Source organism: Gymnogyps californianus, chromosome 8 (assembly GCF_018139145.2).
Source record: "Gymnogyps californianus isolate 813 chromosome 8, ASM1813914v2, whole genome shotgun sequence".
In the NCBI taxonomy this organism is placed as follows: domain Eukaryota; kingdom Metazoa; phylum Chordata; class Aves; order Accipitriformes; family Cathartidae; genus Gymnogyps; species Gymnogyps californianus.
The window spans coordinates 30,273,124-30,289,694 of record NC_059478.1 but is presented as its reverse complement, the minus strand read 5'-3'; the positions used below and the strand labels follow the sequence as shown (position 1 = coordinate 30,289,694).

General features: G+C 41.9%; 1 protein-coding gene across 1 annotated transcript; it reads right to left on the bottom strand.

The window, feature by feature from the left end:
- Positions 1-417: 417 nt before the first annotated feature.
- DMRTB1 (DMRT like family B with proline rich C-terminal 1) lies at positions 418-9,137 on the bottom strand. The gene is made up of 4 exons (XM_050901231.1): positions 8,645-9,137; positions 6,710-6,942; positions 4,960-5,104; positions 418-1,719 (listed from the first exon to the last, which is right to left on the bottom strand). The coding sequence occupies exons 1-4, from the start codon at positions 9,120-9,122 to the stop codon at positions 1,613-1,615; spliced, it is 963 nt and encodes a 320-aa protein (XP_050757188.1). The 5' UTR covers positions 9,123-9,137; the 3' UTR covers positions 418-1,612.
- Positions 9,138-16,571: the final 7,434 nt, after the last annotated feature.

Below are 16,571 nucleotides of genomic sequence, written 5' to 3'. Positions count from 1 at the left end.
GAAGTATCCAGATTTTCTCAAGCAGACAGCAGTTTTAAGAGGAGGTTTGGGACCCTCCTGGGAGCAGAGATGCTGTTGTAAATCTAGTATATAACAAGTTGTATATCAGATTATTTGCTATAGATACATGTGTTTTTCAGTTTTTCCTCTTGGCAGTTCTAAGTTTGCCACTTTCGCTCACTGTCCCCCAAAACCCTGTGTGCTGGAAAGCATTCCAGCAGATCATCATCTACATTTAAAAAAAATAATAAAATTTCAACTTAGTATAATTTCTTTATATCTTGCATTGAGCAAGGGATTATTAGTACAAGTAGCAGAAAAGAAGAATGTTTATTTTACTGCACCGACCTCCACAGCAGCAGTCAAAAGTTGTAGAAGAAAAATACTGAAGCTTTAATCTCTCTCCAGACCAGTTTGTTACACAGAGCTGTTCAGGGCAACATCTGATATTTGGCTAGAAAAATTATGTGTAGATATGCAAGCCTCAAATAATCAAAACCATACCAACAATTTAATGTGTCTTTTTTAATTATACAAAAGTCCCCCCAAATTATTCAAACGTGAACAACTGATCCACTTAATACAAAACCAATTCCTCTAGGCAAAACAGTAGAGGAATGTACCTTTAATTTTTAATTAAACATTATCATTGAAAATTATAATATGTATGGATTTGACTAATTATTATGCTAAATGGTGTTTTGTCCTAGTTTCCTAGGTAATCTCTGCACACCTTTGATACGCCACAGCACACTTCCAATACACATGTATAAAGCTGTCTACGCGAGCCCTTTAGAAACAAATAGTACTGTTTAGTTTCAGCTGTACTGAGTTAAACAACATTGAAATTACGTATAAACCATCAAGGACATTCAAAATCCTGAAGCCTGTGTGACATGAAGCGATTCCAAATCAGTCTGTCTCCAACCTGAACGGAAGGTGCCTTAAAGGCAGTTCACCCAGAAAACAATGCGGAGGCACTGGATTTCAGCCTGTATCAGACCTTTCTGCAAATTCCTCCCACGCCCTTCTTGACAAGTGTACCAAGTACCTACTGTTCCTTTACCCTGCTGAATCCAGTGAATCATGTTCTTAGGCAGCCAAGTAAATCAGCAACCCAGACTGTCTTCCCATCCTCTTAGTCTTCAGGCTCCACCTCACTTAACTCTTCCATAATATTCAGAACCAGGCTTCCTTTACAGCAAATTGATATACAAACAACATATTTTTGACTACTGTCATGAACATGAGAAGGCTACAGAATGTACATGGCTCGGAGACCTCACTCCAAAGTCAGGGAGCCATCTAACCTCAGCAAAGGAAACAAATTCAGAGTCATAATCATTTGCTGCTTCCACCTCCTTAAGGGGGAAGGGATTTACCATGGCTCTGGAAAACCTCTTTTAGGAACAAGGGCTTTACAGTGCTAGGGAGGCAGAGCTGTGAGCCTGGTAGCACTAACATGATCATAAAGTGAGGCAGGGGCCTAATCCCCTTCTTCTAGCTGTTGTGGCTGCTCAGTGACTAAGTGTCACTCTCCCCTCATATTAACTAACACTCTCCTCAGAAATGAACATAGCGCTGCCTGCTACTCAACTCTTCTCCAGCCCATTTACTGTTTAGAATATACAGATTGGTCTCTGCTTCTTTCTTCTGGGGAAGAAGATGGTTGGCCAGGTTCACGAACCATCCCTGAATCCTGACTGTCAGCTTCAGTAGCTGAAATAAAAATGAAGAATAGAAAAAGGTCAGCGTTAAACACAAACAAACAAGCCAAAAACCCCAAACCCTCTATTTCAGTTTTCATTACACTTGGTATCAATCACACTTCCAGAGGTAAATTCTCAATGCAAAATGACTTTTGTCAATCCAGTTTGTTTTTCAACCCAGTTAATTCAAAGGTGCTTGACATCAAGAGCTGCAGCTCTCCAAACTGAGATACTGCACTTCAGACAGCAGTTGATTGTTTCAGCCATGCTTAAAGAAATGTAGCAAGAGTGCTTCAAGATGGCAAGTGTTGAAGCTGCACTGGAACAGAATTATGAGGCAGACAGACTCTTTTGCCCACTTAACCGCAGTGAATCTATGCCATGCCTTTTTAACACTCCTCTGAGTTCTCAAAGGGCTTGACAGACTGAATAATATCCTCTTCAAATCCAACTAGGGATTTTTATTTTATAAAGTATTTACTTGCCAATTTGCATGAAAAGCTCCCTCATTTCCTCACAGGTGACTTGGGGTTTTGTTTGTTTTTCTTTAGCTTGCTCTTTTAGAAAGCCAACCATCTGCAATCAGGCTCTATCCTCAGATGCTGTACTGGCTGTTTTACTGGACATACATTGTGTTTATTTTGTCAAATTTCCATAACATTACTCGTCAATACTGCATGAAATTGTGTAACAACATGGCCTATACTTCACATCACCATTGTAAACCTAACTGGCCTCAGTCATTCAACTGCAGTCAACTATTGACTAAATCTTTCTGGTAGCAGCTTCTAGCCTTGGAAAATCTTTTTCAGACAGGACTTGCTTTTTTTTTTTATTTGTCTTCATCTCAGATTCCCTTCGGGGCAGAGATCACAGACATTTCTTCTCACCAGTTGTCCCCTGCTAGAGTTTTCTATATCAATTTTCCTGCAACAGTTTTGCCAGAAAGCCCATTTCACCTCAATTCTGGAGGTCTCTGGAGGAAGGATGTTCCCAAGTGTAACTGCAGGTTTGAGTCAGTTCTTTTCTTGGGAGAAAAGACATGATGCAATCCTAACACATCCCTATGCACTAAATGTTACAGCTTTTTTCTTTTTTCAAGCATCTTGAATACCAGAATCAAAGAATTGTTAGTTTCACTGTAGTTTCCCTCTACATCTGCATCTTCTGCTGGCAGGCTATTTTGTATATGATCTCATGCAGAAGTATCCCCCCTCACTGGGTCACAATTGCAAATTCCTACATATCCTGAAGTACAAATGCTATGTAGTGGAATTAATTTGTACTTTCTCCGTAGTACTAAGAAAACTGGATTGTTCTCTGAGCAGCACAATCCATGATGCATTGTTTCCTATGGCTTTGTGCCTGGGCTGTGATTTCCCATAGTGTGTAATAAGGGCTGAGGTCATTAGATGGCGTTTTGCTGTCGGGGGGGTGGGGTGCTCTCATGACCTCTCTTCTCTATCCAGTTGCCTGTTTTCAAGATTTTTTGCCCAGTACAACTTCACTATACCAATACAGGACTGGATTTCCTCTGTTTTCCTCACGCAATACCACTACTTCTCTCCATGTCCCCCATGTTTGTCTGCTACTCCCAGTTCCTTCCCATTCCCACACACTCCAACAGAATAGCTGCAGCTCCCTACATGTTCTCTGCCACTGCAGTATCCCCCAGATCTTTTGTTCCCTCCAAATCACAAACCCCATTAATCCTCACATACACTTTCTGGTTTGCCTGCCAGCCCTCTTTTTCCTCTCTTCCCCTCAGACTCAGCCCATATTATTTCACCTCCAGCACAACAATATCTCCTACACGCTGCCTTAAAGTCCTAATGCCTTTGTCAGTATCTTAAAATAACTTTACATTTCTACGATGTCTGTATACCCCCCACGCTGCCATATTCTTCATATTCCCCTTGTCTACCACATCTCTTGCTTACTTTTCTTTGGCTTTCCAGCCAGACAAGAAGCAGGTATGCTCTGACTGCTCTGGAGATATGTGCCCACTACTGGGTTGACTGGCAGGCACTTGGTTGTTGGCGAAGGTACACACACATCAGTCAGGAATTGAGTGCAAGCTGACAGCCAGCCAAACAGCACGACATGGCTGCAAACAAACCATTTTGTGGGAGGCATCTGTTTCCCTTGCAGATCAATATTGTGTAGGCCTGTGATCACAACAGATATGTCTGGCTGAAAATAACTAATGGGTTGAAAAGTTATGAGAGGACTGATGTTAACAGAAAATGAGACTGCACGAGCCTTATGTTGTTGAGAAACGAGGCCCAAAAACCCCCAACTTATATTTTGTCCCACATAACCACCATCAACATCTTTTCAATTCAAATGAGATATAATTATACTCCTCTATTTCTCCTCCCTCTTATACAAGAGATTTGATTTTTCACTGGCTAATTACTGTAATCTGTTTCATAAACAGATTAACAATTTTTTATTCTCATGTTCAAGAAGAGAAATAAAGTTGTATTTATTTATCTGCATTTTCAAAAACAATTTAAAATAAAACTGGCTATTCACTTATCCAGTGCTAGCAGTTAATTCTCTGAGCAGCTCTACCCTCTTGTGGTCACAGCTAGCTGCAGCCAAATGAAAAACTTGCAAATATAATCACAAATACGTCCACATGTAGGCAAAATACATGAAAGAGACCCAAAAGAGAGGGGCACAAAGACTTAACCTATGCCAGAAATTTAAAATCCTGTGAGATTCAATAAAACAACTTCGGATTTTGAAGATTAAACCTTTCATTTACACCAATTAAAACACAGGATTTTCAGATGAGCAAGAAATTTCATATTATTCATGCTAAGTGTTAGTCTGCATTTTTTTAACATTTTGTCTAAATTGCAACAGAGCCAAATAATTTTAAAAATACGTCCTGCAAACTAGCTATTTAAAAAAGTATTTTCATTTTGAGAACATCAACAGATCATATTCTGGAATAGCTCTGAGTCCTGGGGCCTTCAACGTCTACGTGAAATTGAGGTGCTTGTCAGCTGGAAAGCCCAGGCACGTCAGGCTGCTTCCCCTAAGTCAGGCCTTCCCAGAGCTGTACAAACTGGCAGTCTGTCCTGGGACTTCAGGATCTCAGTCCTGGCTCCATCTCAGGGATCTGGGAACCCCTGTAAACTAGCTAGAATCAGGGTCTCTTGGGGCTTCCACCTCTGTCATTAGATATTGAAACCAGGTTAAAACTGGATCTCCCAGGGCTCATCTCATACTTCCTTACCATGTGCTTCCTTGGTTGTTTCAGCCAACATGTTCAGTGAAAGGGGAGGTGGAATGTAATGAATCCCTGGCAGAAAACTTGGTGGGATGAACTGAGGCAGAGGAGTGTAGTATCCTTGATGGAAATCCCCACCTCCATCTGGAATCTGCGGAAACACATGAAGCAAAGCATCTTCCATCTAAAGACTCTCCAGGATACATCTGCAGTATCAAACAATTTCTGTTTCAATTTCTACCTGTGAATATTACATTTTTTGTCCATTTTATGGCCATATGCTGCCATGTCCGTGCATGTCTTAGCATGTGCAAAGCCTGTGCATAGTGTAACGTGTTGAAACTGAGAAGTAGCAGCTTCTCAGACCATGTCTCAGCTGAAACTGACCTTCTAAGTCCTCGTCACCTGTTCTGAGCAGTTGGTTTAAACCAGGAGCAGCTCACCTTCACCACTGACCCGGTGCACTTGCCACTGAACAAGTCTGGAAGTCTTCATGCAACAGAGAGGCAACATAGGAAAATGCTCCCTTGCCACCACCTCCTTGCTAGTTATGGATTCTCCCCTGAGCCCAGTGAAGTGAGTGGCTCTACCTACGCTGAGGGGCTGGTGTGCACCACAGGGTGCCCCACAGCCCTGGTCTTCTGTGATCACCAGACCTGTTAGAGCATGATAAAACTCATTCCATGTGCAAGGAGGTATTTCCATCCCTCAGAACCACTAGCATCAGAGAAATAGGAGCATTTTTCTCTTGGATCTGGCCATGCACCCTGGTACAGATAGAAGTTGTATGAGATCTTTCCATCTGTTTCAGGACAGTTAAAAATTAAGTTCAAAAACACATACAGTGATGGTCTAGACAAGGCATTTCCCAACCTGTGTATATCCAGCCCACCAGGATAATTTATCTGGACCTCAGACTGCTGCTAGCCACCCTCTTTCTCAATAACCCCTAAAATGTGACAGGGAATTTCTGTGAGAGCATAATAAATCTAATAGTCTTGAGGCAGATTACCTTAACATGAACTGATGAATTGTACTCAATGCAGACAGAATGGCGCATGGCGGCTGGAAATCTGATAATGTGCCCAACTGTGGTACAAAAACTGGACACCACCAGTTTAAACCAACATGACCAACAGCCCTGAAAGGAACTGGAAGTGCCCACACATACCATTACAGCTGACAGGCAATTTAGCATCTTGTTTCTTACCATGTCTGTGTGGTTTGAAGGTGTGGGCCCTATGATGACATTATTTTTCATCTGAAACTTCTGTTAACCACAAGAATTTTCCACTGTTTTTGAGAAACCAAATGTCTCAAACCAGAAATATCCCATCATGCTGATTCGCTTCCTTGTGGAAGCTGATTTTCCTCTGTTCTTCTCTGCGGCTGTGGTGCCTTGGCCAAGCCCTAACACCCTCCCTCCCCATTAGATTTGTCCTGCATGGAAGAAGAGGAACCTCCCAATGAGCATTCCGTGCCATCTACGCTGGCACAACATGACCGTATTAAGTGTCCAGCTGTGCAAAACACTTCACAAAATCTGGCCCCTTGCAAGTGCCTGGGTTTGCTCTTCTGGGTTCAGGTCAGACTATTAACAACACCATTTGCTAATGTTTTCTTCAGCATAATTTATCAAAATGCTGTGAAGTAACTGATAAGCAGGATAACTTTTCATGGGTACTTTAACAGCAAGAAGGCAGCTAAAAGTAAGGACAGCAGTATTTCCAGAGGTAATTAAAAGATCGCTACTTACTGACACAGAAGCTGCAGTCCCTGGCCCATAGTTGCTAGGAATGTGTCGAAAACCTCTCTGAAGTGATATCCCTGGAGGTGATGCTGCTCCCCTGCAGCTTGACTCATTGATGGCAAATCCCATGGGAAATGGGTGGTAAGGATATACCCCAGAACAGCCAGGGTACACTTTCGGAGGTTCTCTCTCCAGGTATTCTGGGTTGACCATGTATTCTGGAGGAAAAGCAGGGTGAGCTAGGAAACAATGAGAAAAGAACAAATAAAAAGTATCCATGTAATTCTGTGGAGTTCAGTAGAAGTAGCTGCAGGACTAAATTCCACTCTCGGGCAGGAGAATCTGGCCCTTTGGTTTCATGCTTAGCTCCTCATGGATTTATTTTGTGATTTTTTTAAGGAACTGAGGAAAGGTGCAGCAGATTATACTGTAACACAAAATGATCTGTGTTCTTTTCTGCCTTGTGCATTGTGAAGCTAGTCCTTAGTAAAGCACGGGCTGCAGAATCTTATTTTCAGTACATCAGCAACAGCAAAACAACCTACCTTAAGACTTTTTAACTCTAGCAGACCTTAAAAATCTACAGAAATAACAGAGTTCTAACTTTAGTCCTATCTGTCACTTCTTAAGTTAATTTACAGACAAAGGGTCAGTTTTAGGGACATACACAGGCAATTTCAGATGCAGGAGTGAGTTACTTCCTTTGTTGTTTATCTTGCGTCTGGAATCTTATACAGCCTCTCTGGCATCTTAAAAAAAGAGAATGGTTATTTGAATACGAATAGGGTCTTTCTTGTCTGCACATCCTCCTGTTGGTAGAGAAGTGGAAGAATTTGCTTCGAGAGTAGGTTGACTTCTGGAGTACAAGAATTATACTATTTGTCCCTAACCTTTTTTTAAATTGGTCAGCAGGTTAAAAATGTTATTAAGGGAAGGACTCACAGGCGCATGTACAGCTAGCGTCATCCTTAAACATATTTTCTTACAAAACAAAGCTAAAAAAAGGGGGAACAGTTATTAACAGATTAGGTGTGAACTAGAGATGTCTGAAATGAGTCTTTCCTCTGGGCTTCTCAGAACAGCATTTTGTCTTGCTGGCTGCCAACTCTCCAGAGGTTCAGACTAATGACTACTGCAGTCAGTAGGGATTTCTGTAAAATTACTATAGTAAATAGTAATAGCATGAAGTTACTGTAATAAATAGTAATAAACTAGACAAGTCACATGAAAGACTCTATTAAAGGAAACAATTTAAGAGGTGACAGACCATACAACTGTTCCACCTGCAAAATCTATGCTCTGCTCTTAAATACCAAATGCACTTTTACACCAAGTGATCCCAGCCAAGTTCAGTCTTTGCTACAGGAATTAAGGCCAAAAGGTCTCTTTCTTTTACAGTGGTATCATAAAATGCTTGCTTCAGGCAACTGCAGCAGTAACTTCCCCATTTACCTGCCATTGCTGAGTTTTTTAGCATTTTTGTTGCTGGAGGCTTGTGCCTGTGAATTTATAAACAGTGAGCCAGCACTCAGAGAAACATGCACGAGCACCTGCAGTGCACAGTGGATCACAGTTTGGTTTCCCTCCCAGAGCAATTTCCCTCTCAGAGAAAAGCCACTTGCTTAAGCTTCAACTTTGCAATGAGTGGCAAGGCTGAGCACATTGCTCCTGCCGCTGCAGAGCCACGTGACCCACGTTGCAAACCCTGCAAAAGGGAAAATAAACGCAGGGTTGCACATTCAACATGCAAGCTGAGTACCTGTGTCCACTGAGGAAGGAAAGCGGGAGAGACAGCAGGAATGGCTCTCTGGGGAGCTGGAGCCTGAGGAATCAGCGGGTGCAAACTCCGCAAGTGGCAATGTTTGACGGGGGGAAGAGGAGGATGAACACGGAAAGAAAGATGGCAGGACAAGGGAAGAGGCTTTGGGGACAGGCCCTTACCGTAGTCCCAGAAGGGAGGGCCGCTGGGAGGTGGCGGCGGCAGCCCCCTGCATGCCATGCCTTTGCTGTTGCCGCCAGCGGGCTGGGCACCCTTCATCCCCTCGTGGCCGCTCTGCTCGGGGGCACTGGTCGCTCCTGCAGCCACCCCAGAGCCTTCGCCTGGGGGAGCGGGCCCTGTGGCTGCCCCAGCCGGGGGGTCGGGCACCTGCTGCCTCAGGGCCTTCTGGGCTGCCATGATCTTCTGGCGCTCAGTGATGAGGGCGCACTTGTCGCACAGGCAGAGCTTCCAGCGGCAGTGGCCGGCATGGCCCTTCACCGGCACCACGAAGCCGTGGTTACGGCAGCGGGAGCACTTGGGTGTCCGCAGTGCCGCCTTCGCCACCACTGCTGCGGCCTCCTCAGCCTCCATAGCACACCAGTCCTGGCTAACCACACTGGCACGCCCGGGCTGGCTCCTCAGGGTTCTTATATAAGGCATGGCCACTGCTGCCCCGGCATGTAGCAACCTGGGCAGGCGGGGCAGGAGAGCCCATGGCAGCGGGTGGGGAATGCCCTGCTCTGGGGAGCCTGCGGCACAGGAGCCGCCTTGGCTCCGCAGGCCTCCCCTCCCTCAGCCAGGCATGGCTGTACCTGCCCGCCTCCCCCTGCAGTCCCTTGGTGCCGGCTGGAGCCAGACCTCAGCCATGGGGGGCTGGAGGAAGAGAGAGAGTGGGGACTGCGTCTGCAAGAGCAGGGGGGAACGTAGTGCGTTTTAGTACATTTCCCTGTGCTGGTGCATGCAGAGATGGGGAGTTTTGGACGGGCGGGGTGTGCATGGGAGAGAAATGCAGTGTCCCTTACAGTACTGCCTTAAGTGGTAGTTTTCCCTTTTGGCACTTAAACATCCACACTCACTTTCATACCTCTCATGCTTTCGCTTTTAATACGCACAGGATTTCAGTTCCATTTTGTTTCCAATTTGCAGCCTGCTTCTCTTGATCAGGAGGACTGCCTGCCTCAGCAGAAAAAAAACCACTTTCATCATTCTGTTTTTCAAAACAAGATACTAAGATGAAGGCGGAAAGCATATGTCATTCGAAAGACCTGTCTCCTTTTCTCAGAATTCCTTATTCTCTGGAAACAAAGACAGGCTTACAGTTAGAAATACAGGAATGCTCCAGAAATGCTTAGAAAGCACTTGTTATTTGTTACTGCTGGTAGCTACAAAACCATGGTTTACACAGTAGCCCATTTCCAGGAGAAAACTCTCCACTTTGCAATGTAAGGCACGACACTGCTGATTTTTCTCACATATGCAATAGCTAATTCTGTTTTAAAATCCCGAGATGCCAATAGCTTCTTCTACATTAAAGAGAATACCATAAAAATAAACCACCAAGTAGTTGTGAAGTTTTTTACCAATTAGTTTCAAGAGAACCAGGTAACATCTATCTGCTGCTCTGAAACAATTCTAATATGCAACAGAGTATGTTTTGCAGCAGCCTTGCAGAAGCCCTTCCCTTGGAGCAAACCTTCCTGCAAGACTTGGGTGCACCCCTCAACATCTGGGGGGGGAGCAAGGCCCCGGCATAGCAAGCCCTTTAAGAGATTTGGCAACAGTATGGTTTGCCTTAGCAGTGAGCAGACAGCGCCTGTGCCCTGCAAGCCCCCCAAGGGTCAGCTTAGATTCAGGCTTCTCACTTTGCAAAAGACTCAGTAGGGCTTTGCATCTGAGTCCTGCAGGTTTCCAGTAGGATTTCATCTGCTGGGGAGACGGCCATACAAGCCCAGACCTGAAAGCAATTCAGACCCAAATCCTCAAATGCACACAATCCCTAGACCACCCAGCACAGCACCAGTCTCAGCCTGCAGATTTTGCTATCCCAGTTGCAGACTGAGTCTTTGGTACCTGCTTTTTGTGAGGGGCTCTCAGCCATGCCTTTGCACCCATGCATTCAGGGATCCTGTGCAGGAGCAAGGCCAAATCTGCCCAGGCACACAGCAGGTCACGTAGGAGAGACCACCACAGTGCTCTGTAGAAACTGGGTGATGGATTGCATGCACAGCAGCTCCTTTTGCGAGTGGGAGGCAGCAAAGCACACATGCAAATGTAATCAGCTCCCTGTCCTCAGTTGCAGACCATTTTCCCCAGAAGACTTCTAAAACGCTGTCTAGAAAGCCAGCTTCATGTGCATGGGCATATGTGCACTGTGGCTAAATATCTTTGAAAATTTGAGCTGAAAATGTTACCATTTCTTCCTAGTTCAGAAAGGTGCTTGGTTGGTATGCCTTCAATAGAAGCTACTCTTAAATGCAGTCTTGAAGTGCTGCTTGCTTGTGCCAGGGCCTTGATGTTCCTGTAGTCATTCTAAACATTGACTCTGTATTAAATATAGACAGATAATATATTCCTAATTTTATTCTCCATATTTTTGCTGTATGTTGAGGATGTGCATATTTAGCTGTAGAATGAAAGAGGATGGATGACACATTTTAAAAAAAACTGTAATTATATCTTTCCATAGATACTCAATCTGTGAAGCAGTGGAGGAGAAAGGTAGGCTATGTACATTTTCCCCGGTAATTTTCTATTTTGAGTCACATACTACTATTATTTGAGACATTTACTCAAACATACTTAAATTTATCTCTCCTCTCTCAAAAAAGGTATACCAGCCATGGCTGTAACAGTTTCTCCATTAATAAACCATGTCTTTCAAAGTCATGTGGATTTTTCTTTTGAACAATTTTCACCTAAGCATTCAGGATTTATTGTACTGTCCATATAGTTTGTTTCGAACATAACTAGACTTGCTTTTTATAGAAAAGTGAACATTTTACTTTGCTTGTGAGGTGAATATTTATTTCTGCAGACAGTTCAAAGAATTCTGCTGTTCCACTCCTGTTACGTGTTTCTATATACATTTGAGTTAGCTTATCACACACTGTTAGCAAGACCATCACACAGAGAAGACAGAATTTCAAAATAAATTTTTGGAATGAGATGTAGAATAGTATGTGGACGCAGCTTCATGTCTATTATCATTTTCTCCTTTATTCATATTTGAAAGAAAATGAGGCACAATAAAGACTCTTTTCTCTAAAACTTACTCAATTTACTCTAGCATTTTATGTAACATATGGTGGGAGTGTAACATAAAGTGTGTACAGAGTTCTGTATTAAAATAGCATTTATAAGAATTATTATCTTGCCAAAATGAAAGGAAAGCAACCTGCTGATTTCATGTTATTGAAATCAATAGCAATAATGTCTCTACTTCTTTCCAACTTCTGATTCATATAAAGTGTGTGGTTTTGGTATGCAGTTTGCTTTGTACCTGAAACAGTGAAGAAAAACAATGATTTAGCTAAAAGGGAACAAATCAAGACTGTCTGCCTTTAAATGGAATAGCAGAAAATTGGGGTTTGTTTTTTTCCTCCTTCGCAGACTTTCCAGCTAACATTTTATGCAGTAAATGTTTTTTGGCAAGGAAATTGTTCTGCTTAGATCTGACATTTCACAGAGCAATAGCAACATAATAAAGAAATTTGTTCAGTCTGAGATCTCCATTAACAAAGATTTGCAAAGTTGGTTCAAAATAAATGTTTTCTTATGCATAACAATCAAGAATATCTTTTGAATTTTTAAGACATCACATACGAGGATAAAATCCTCTCTTCAAAAATTATCTTAGTAGTTTGGAAGTGTCCATTACGTACTGCCATAGGTCATTATATAAAAATTGATAAAGCGATAGTATTATCAGCTCTTCTACATTATAACTGATTAGTCCCATGTTTATGGCTATCAGTTACGGTATAATCAACATGAGGACATTTTCCTGCACAGGCAAAACTGCCCAAGGAGGACTAGCCAGGCTTCAGATGCTCCCCACCACTCCACACCCAGCCCCCTTCTGTTATCCAGTCTTAACAAATACCTTGACTCCACCTGTGGATAGGTAACTGATCTCCTGGCTTCACTCACTTTTGGATTTACAGGAAGACTACTGTGGCTTCCTGCACTGGCTGATGAGCTTGCAGGTTAATTTCTGATCCCTTACTCAAGTCAGGTCTGGCCCATAGGCTGGCAAGAAATCTTCTCTAAACTGCCAAGGAACATCAGTACTCCCTTCCCTGTCTTGTTGCTGGGAGGAAGCTGTTTTCACCTCCTTACATGTCCCTGGTGTATTCATTCATTAAAATATAGCTTGGTTATCTCCACACTGTTCTGCAGTCATGTATGTCTCCTCTGTCCCTCCACATGGCTAGAAAACCAGGTTTGCTTCCCCTCCTGTCTAGATTAGAATACTGCAGTATCCTTTCCTCCGAACTCCACATATGCAATCTTTTCCCACTCTTACACACTCAGAAGCCTTCAGCAAGGGTTGTTCTGGATTATGTCGTGCATTGTTTTGCCTTCCTCCCCATTTCTCTTTTGCACTAGTTCCATCCTGCTTCTCTTCCCTTTCACAAGGGAAGAAAATTCCCTTTCACATTTTATCCTTGTCATACCTGTCAGCTCACGTTCACTATCAAGATGTGGACTCCCACCTTCACCTGGCCCAGAGTATCATTTTACTAAGTAGCACTGATAGCACACCTTCATGCTTTCTTCTGTAGTCATCCTCGTATTTAGAAGCTCCTTATAAAAAACATCAGAGCCTTTAAAACATCCTCTGACTGACCGGCATTACAAAATCTCGCTTTCACTGTTGAGCTAACACTAGCGCATATCCATCAATGATATCTGTCACAGAATTGCAAGGTTCAGCTATCTGCTGACATGCTTATGAGGTGGTCTAATCCTGCCCAAAGCAAGCCTACATGACAATGGATAAAGTTCTTTGAGTCACTTCTGTAGACTGTATTTTCCACCTTTCTAATCACTGTGAAAGTGTACTGTAGCAAACATTTTTTTAAAATGTGAGGAAAAGTGCAGTATAGAAACAGTTCAATACAATTAGATCATATCTACCTTAAGATTTGAAATGGCTAAAATGTGTTTGGGTTACACCATTTTTAAACCTGGTCCCAGTTAAGTTGTTTAAATTGATATAAACAGATTCACCTTTTCAGTTCTCTTTCAGTGTCAATTCCTTTACTTTAAAATGTTGTCTTCAGTAATTCGAACAGGAATTCCACTGGGGTGGATTTTTTTGTTGTTGTTACACAAGTTTTAAATGGAGCACAATTAGATGTTGATTTTCATCTGTTGTATCAAAAAGCTGAAACTCTATGCTACGATCAGAGAAAATTGGATGGAGTTCATACATAAGTTTAAAATCTCAAAAATTTATAAAAGTTATATAAAGCACTTCTGGTTTCTTTAACAAACACAACTAAAATAAAGCTTGAGTACTTAAAATTGTGGATCTTTTTAATATATAACAGGAAAACTTAGTTCTTAAATATTAACAACAGAGACTTTATTACTATGACTGCTGTTTGTTTATTGTAACAAGATCTTTATTTAAGAGAAAAGCAATAGTGATTAAACTGGAAAGTCTGTGATCTGGTTATTTCATGAGTACCAGAAGGGCAGGGTGGACCAGGAGAGAAATCAACCCCAGCAAGGAAACAAAACACATATCAGTTCTTATCCTGCATTAATATATCTCTGATATAGGCAGGAAATAAAATGTATTAAGGGGAAAAGAATGAGACAGACATAAATACACACACACAGATCCTTTCCCCAAATAACTGATAGAGTGTTTAAAAATCCCTATCTAGAAAAAAATAGATCTATGCTGAAAACCTTCTGTGGAAGATGTTCGGTCAGTTTGCAATAAATAAGGATCACTGTATCATCGAAGTCTGATTTTTTCCTTATACTCCTCTGTCTAAGAAACTTAATAATTATCCCTTCAAAAGAAATCTTTTGTTTCTTTAGAAGGTCACCTTTGCAGGCATTAATAAAAAAGATAAACTGAAAACCCAAAGAATAGTCCACTCTGTTAGTGCTATGGCAGCTGCACGGATGTCTTATTTACACCACCATTTTACTTTAGTAAGCTCCCAAATTTAGCGGGTTTTAGCCTGGATACCACTGGGCTTGTCAATCAGTCTTCTGCCTAGAGAAATAAACACATTTTTAATCCAGAGTCCTCATTCTCCTTCCCCTCAGCTATAGTTCTTGTCATATTCTCTTAGACACAAAGAGCACAAAATCACATTTGAATTCTCCCAAACAGCAAAAAAGGGATTTCATGCAGAAACAGTCACGCTCACCACAGTAAGTAGGTGGCCCATTTAGAGTCATCTTTGCTTACCACCTATTTTGTGCTGAAATTGTCATATTACCTTGTCAGCAAGCCTAAAGCTATGCTAATAGATGGATAAGGCAGGACACAGCTGAAAGTACTACAAACATCAAGTGTACTTGCTGTGGGCAGGATTCCATTTGTGAATGTCAACACTGGTATATATCCCACATTTTCTAACTGCATTTCTCCACCTCACATCTGAATTAGATTTCAGAATATCTGAAGTAGCTTAAACAATGCAAAATAAATAAAACCAGCTGTTTGCCATAATTTCTTCCTCTTCAGCCTAGACTCTTCACAGATACTTCAATGAAGCAAATAAAAATGAAGTGACCAAATAGTAGTTACTTATCAGCATAGCATGAAGACTATCATCAAAATGTTTACCTTGTAGAGAGAACAGACAAGAATAGTAGTGATTAACCTCTGGCATGCATGCTAGAATCGGTTTCTGGTATTCATACCAATGGCACATCATCTGTTCTTTGGGCATGATTCTGGGAATTGATAGACTCCCAGTGAGGTGATAAAGCTTCTTGGTGGCTCCTTAACCCCTTATGTCAGAGACAAACTGTGGTTTGTAGTGGGGAAGAGAAAACAAGCACTAGCATTGATGAATTTGCATTAGCTGATTCCAGCCAGGTATTGTGCAGGATGCTGTTCAGACGCATTTCTTCTCTTCTATGTTATTTCTATAAAATTCTCCTATGGACAATGACAACAGAATCTTTCTAATTTAGTTGAACCTTTTGATTATGTATCTACACTGTATGTATATATATATATGTACATATATTTGAGGTATATTTTCACTGGAGAGGACTGCTGCAAAGATAAACATAAAAATACAAGTTGAAAGAATGCATGCCTGTCTCCAAGTTGAGGAAGAAACGCTCTCCTCCCCGACAGACTTACTTTCTTGCTGTGTTAAGACAACTTGCATTTCTCTCTCTTTCCAACATGAAATGTGTTCATGAGCTACCTCAGCTGGGTCCTGGAACTTCAAAGTCCACTAACACAATGTAGAAAGTAAAAAATGGAATAGAAAATAAAATGAATGCATTGATAGGGCATCCTCCTCTTCTTCCTCCTTGATGCAGCAAATTAAAAAAGGAGAGATTTATTCAATGGCGGACAGCAAATCACCTGTGGCAGCAGAGATTATGGACAAAGAAGACATGAAAGTAGTGGAGGGCTGACCAGCAGCTTTGACAGATACAATGACAGGATGCTGGTGTGAAGCCATACTAAAGTATTTTCACTGTGCAAGCAAGAGGGAAACCAAAGAGGCACATTTTCTTGGCATTTCGTACTTTGTGATCATAAAATCAGACTGTCTTTCATCACAATAAATGGAACTATTTGCAAGATAAGTTATTATGAAGCATAAAAATAACAGAATCAGACCATAGGTTGTTAGCCCTATTTCCTTTGAATCTAAAACAAAACTGATTTTAAGTCAGGAAAGTTTAGTTTGATCAACTCCAGAAAACAAATAGAAAAAGACACCAAATCATCTCTTCCATTTCCCTGAAGCTGTGGGACCTAACTGTCACAAAAGGTTGCCTTTTGCTGCAGGGTTGTGTTGTTGGAAAGCTTGACCTACACAGCAGTGGCTCCTCTGGGCAGTCCCCTCTTTAGCTTTTTCCTCAGCAGCAGGCTGTTTCTCCGGACAATTG

Bases quoted from the DNA above. Each gene is read 5' to 3' on its own strand.
- DMRTB1 (XM_050901231.1), bottom strand. From the start codon at position 9,122: ATGCCTTATATAAGAACCCTGAGGAGCCAGCCCGGGCGTGCCAGTGTG. The intron at 5,105-6,709 runs GTAAGTAGCGAT...GTGTTTCCGCAG, and splicing joins GGACTGCAGCTTCTGTGTCA to ATTCCAGATGGAGGTGGGGA. The intron at 1,720-4,959 runs GTAAGGAAGTAT...TTTTTATTTCAG, and splicing joins AACAACCAAGGAAGCACATG to CTACTGAAGCTGACAGTCAG.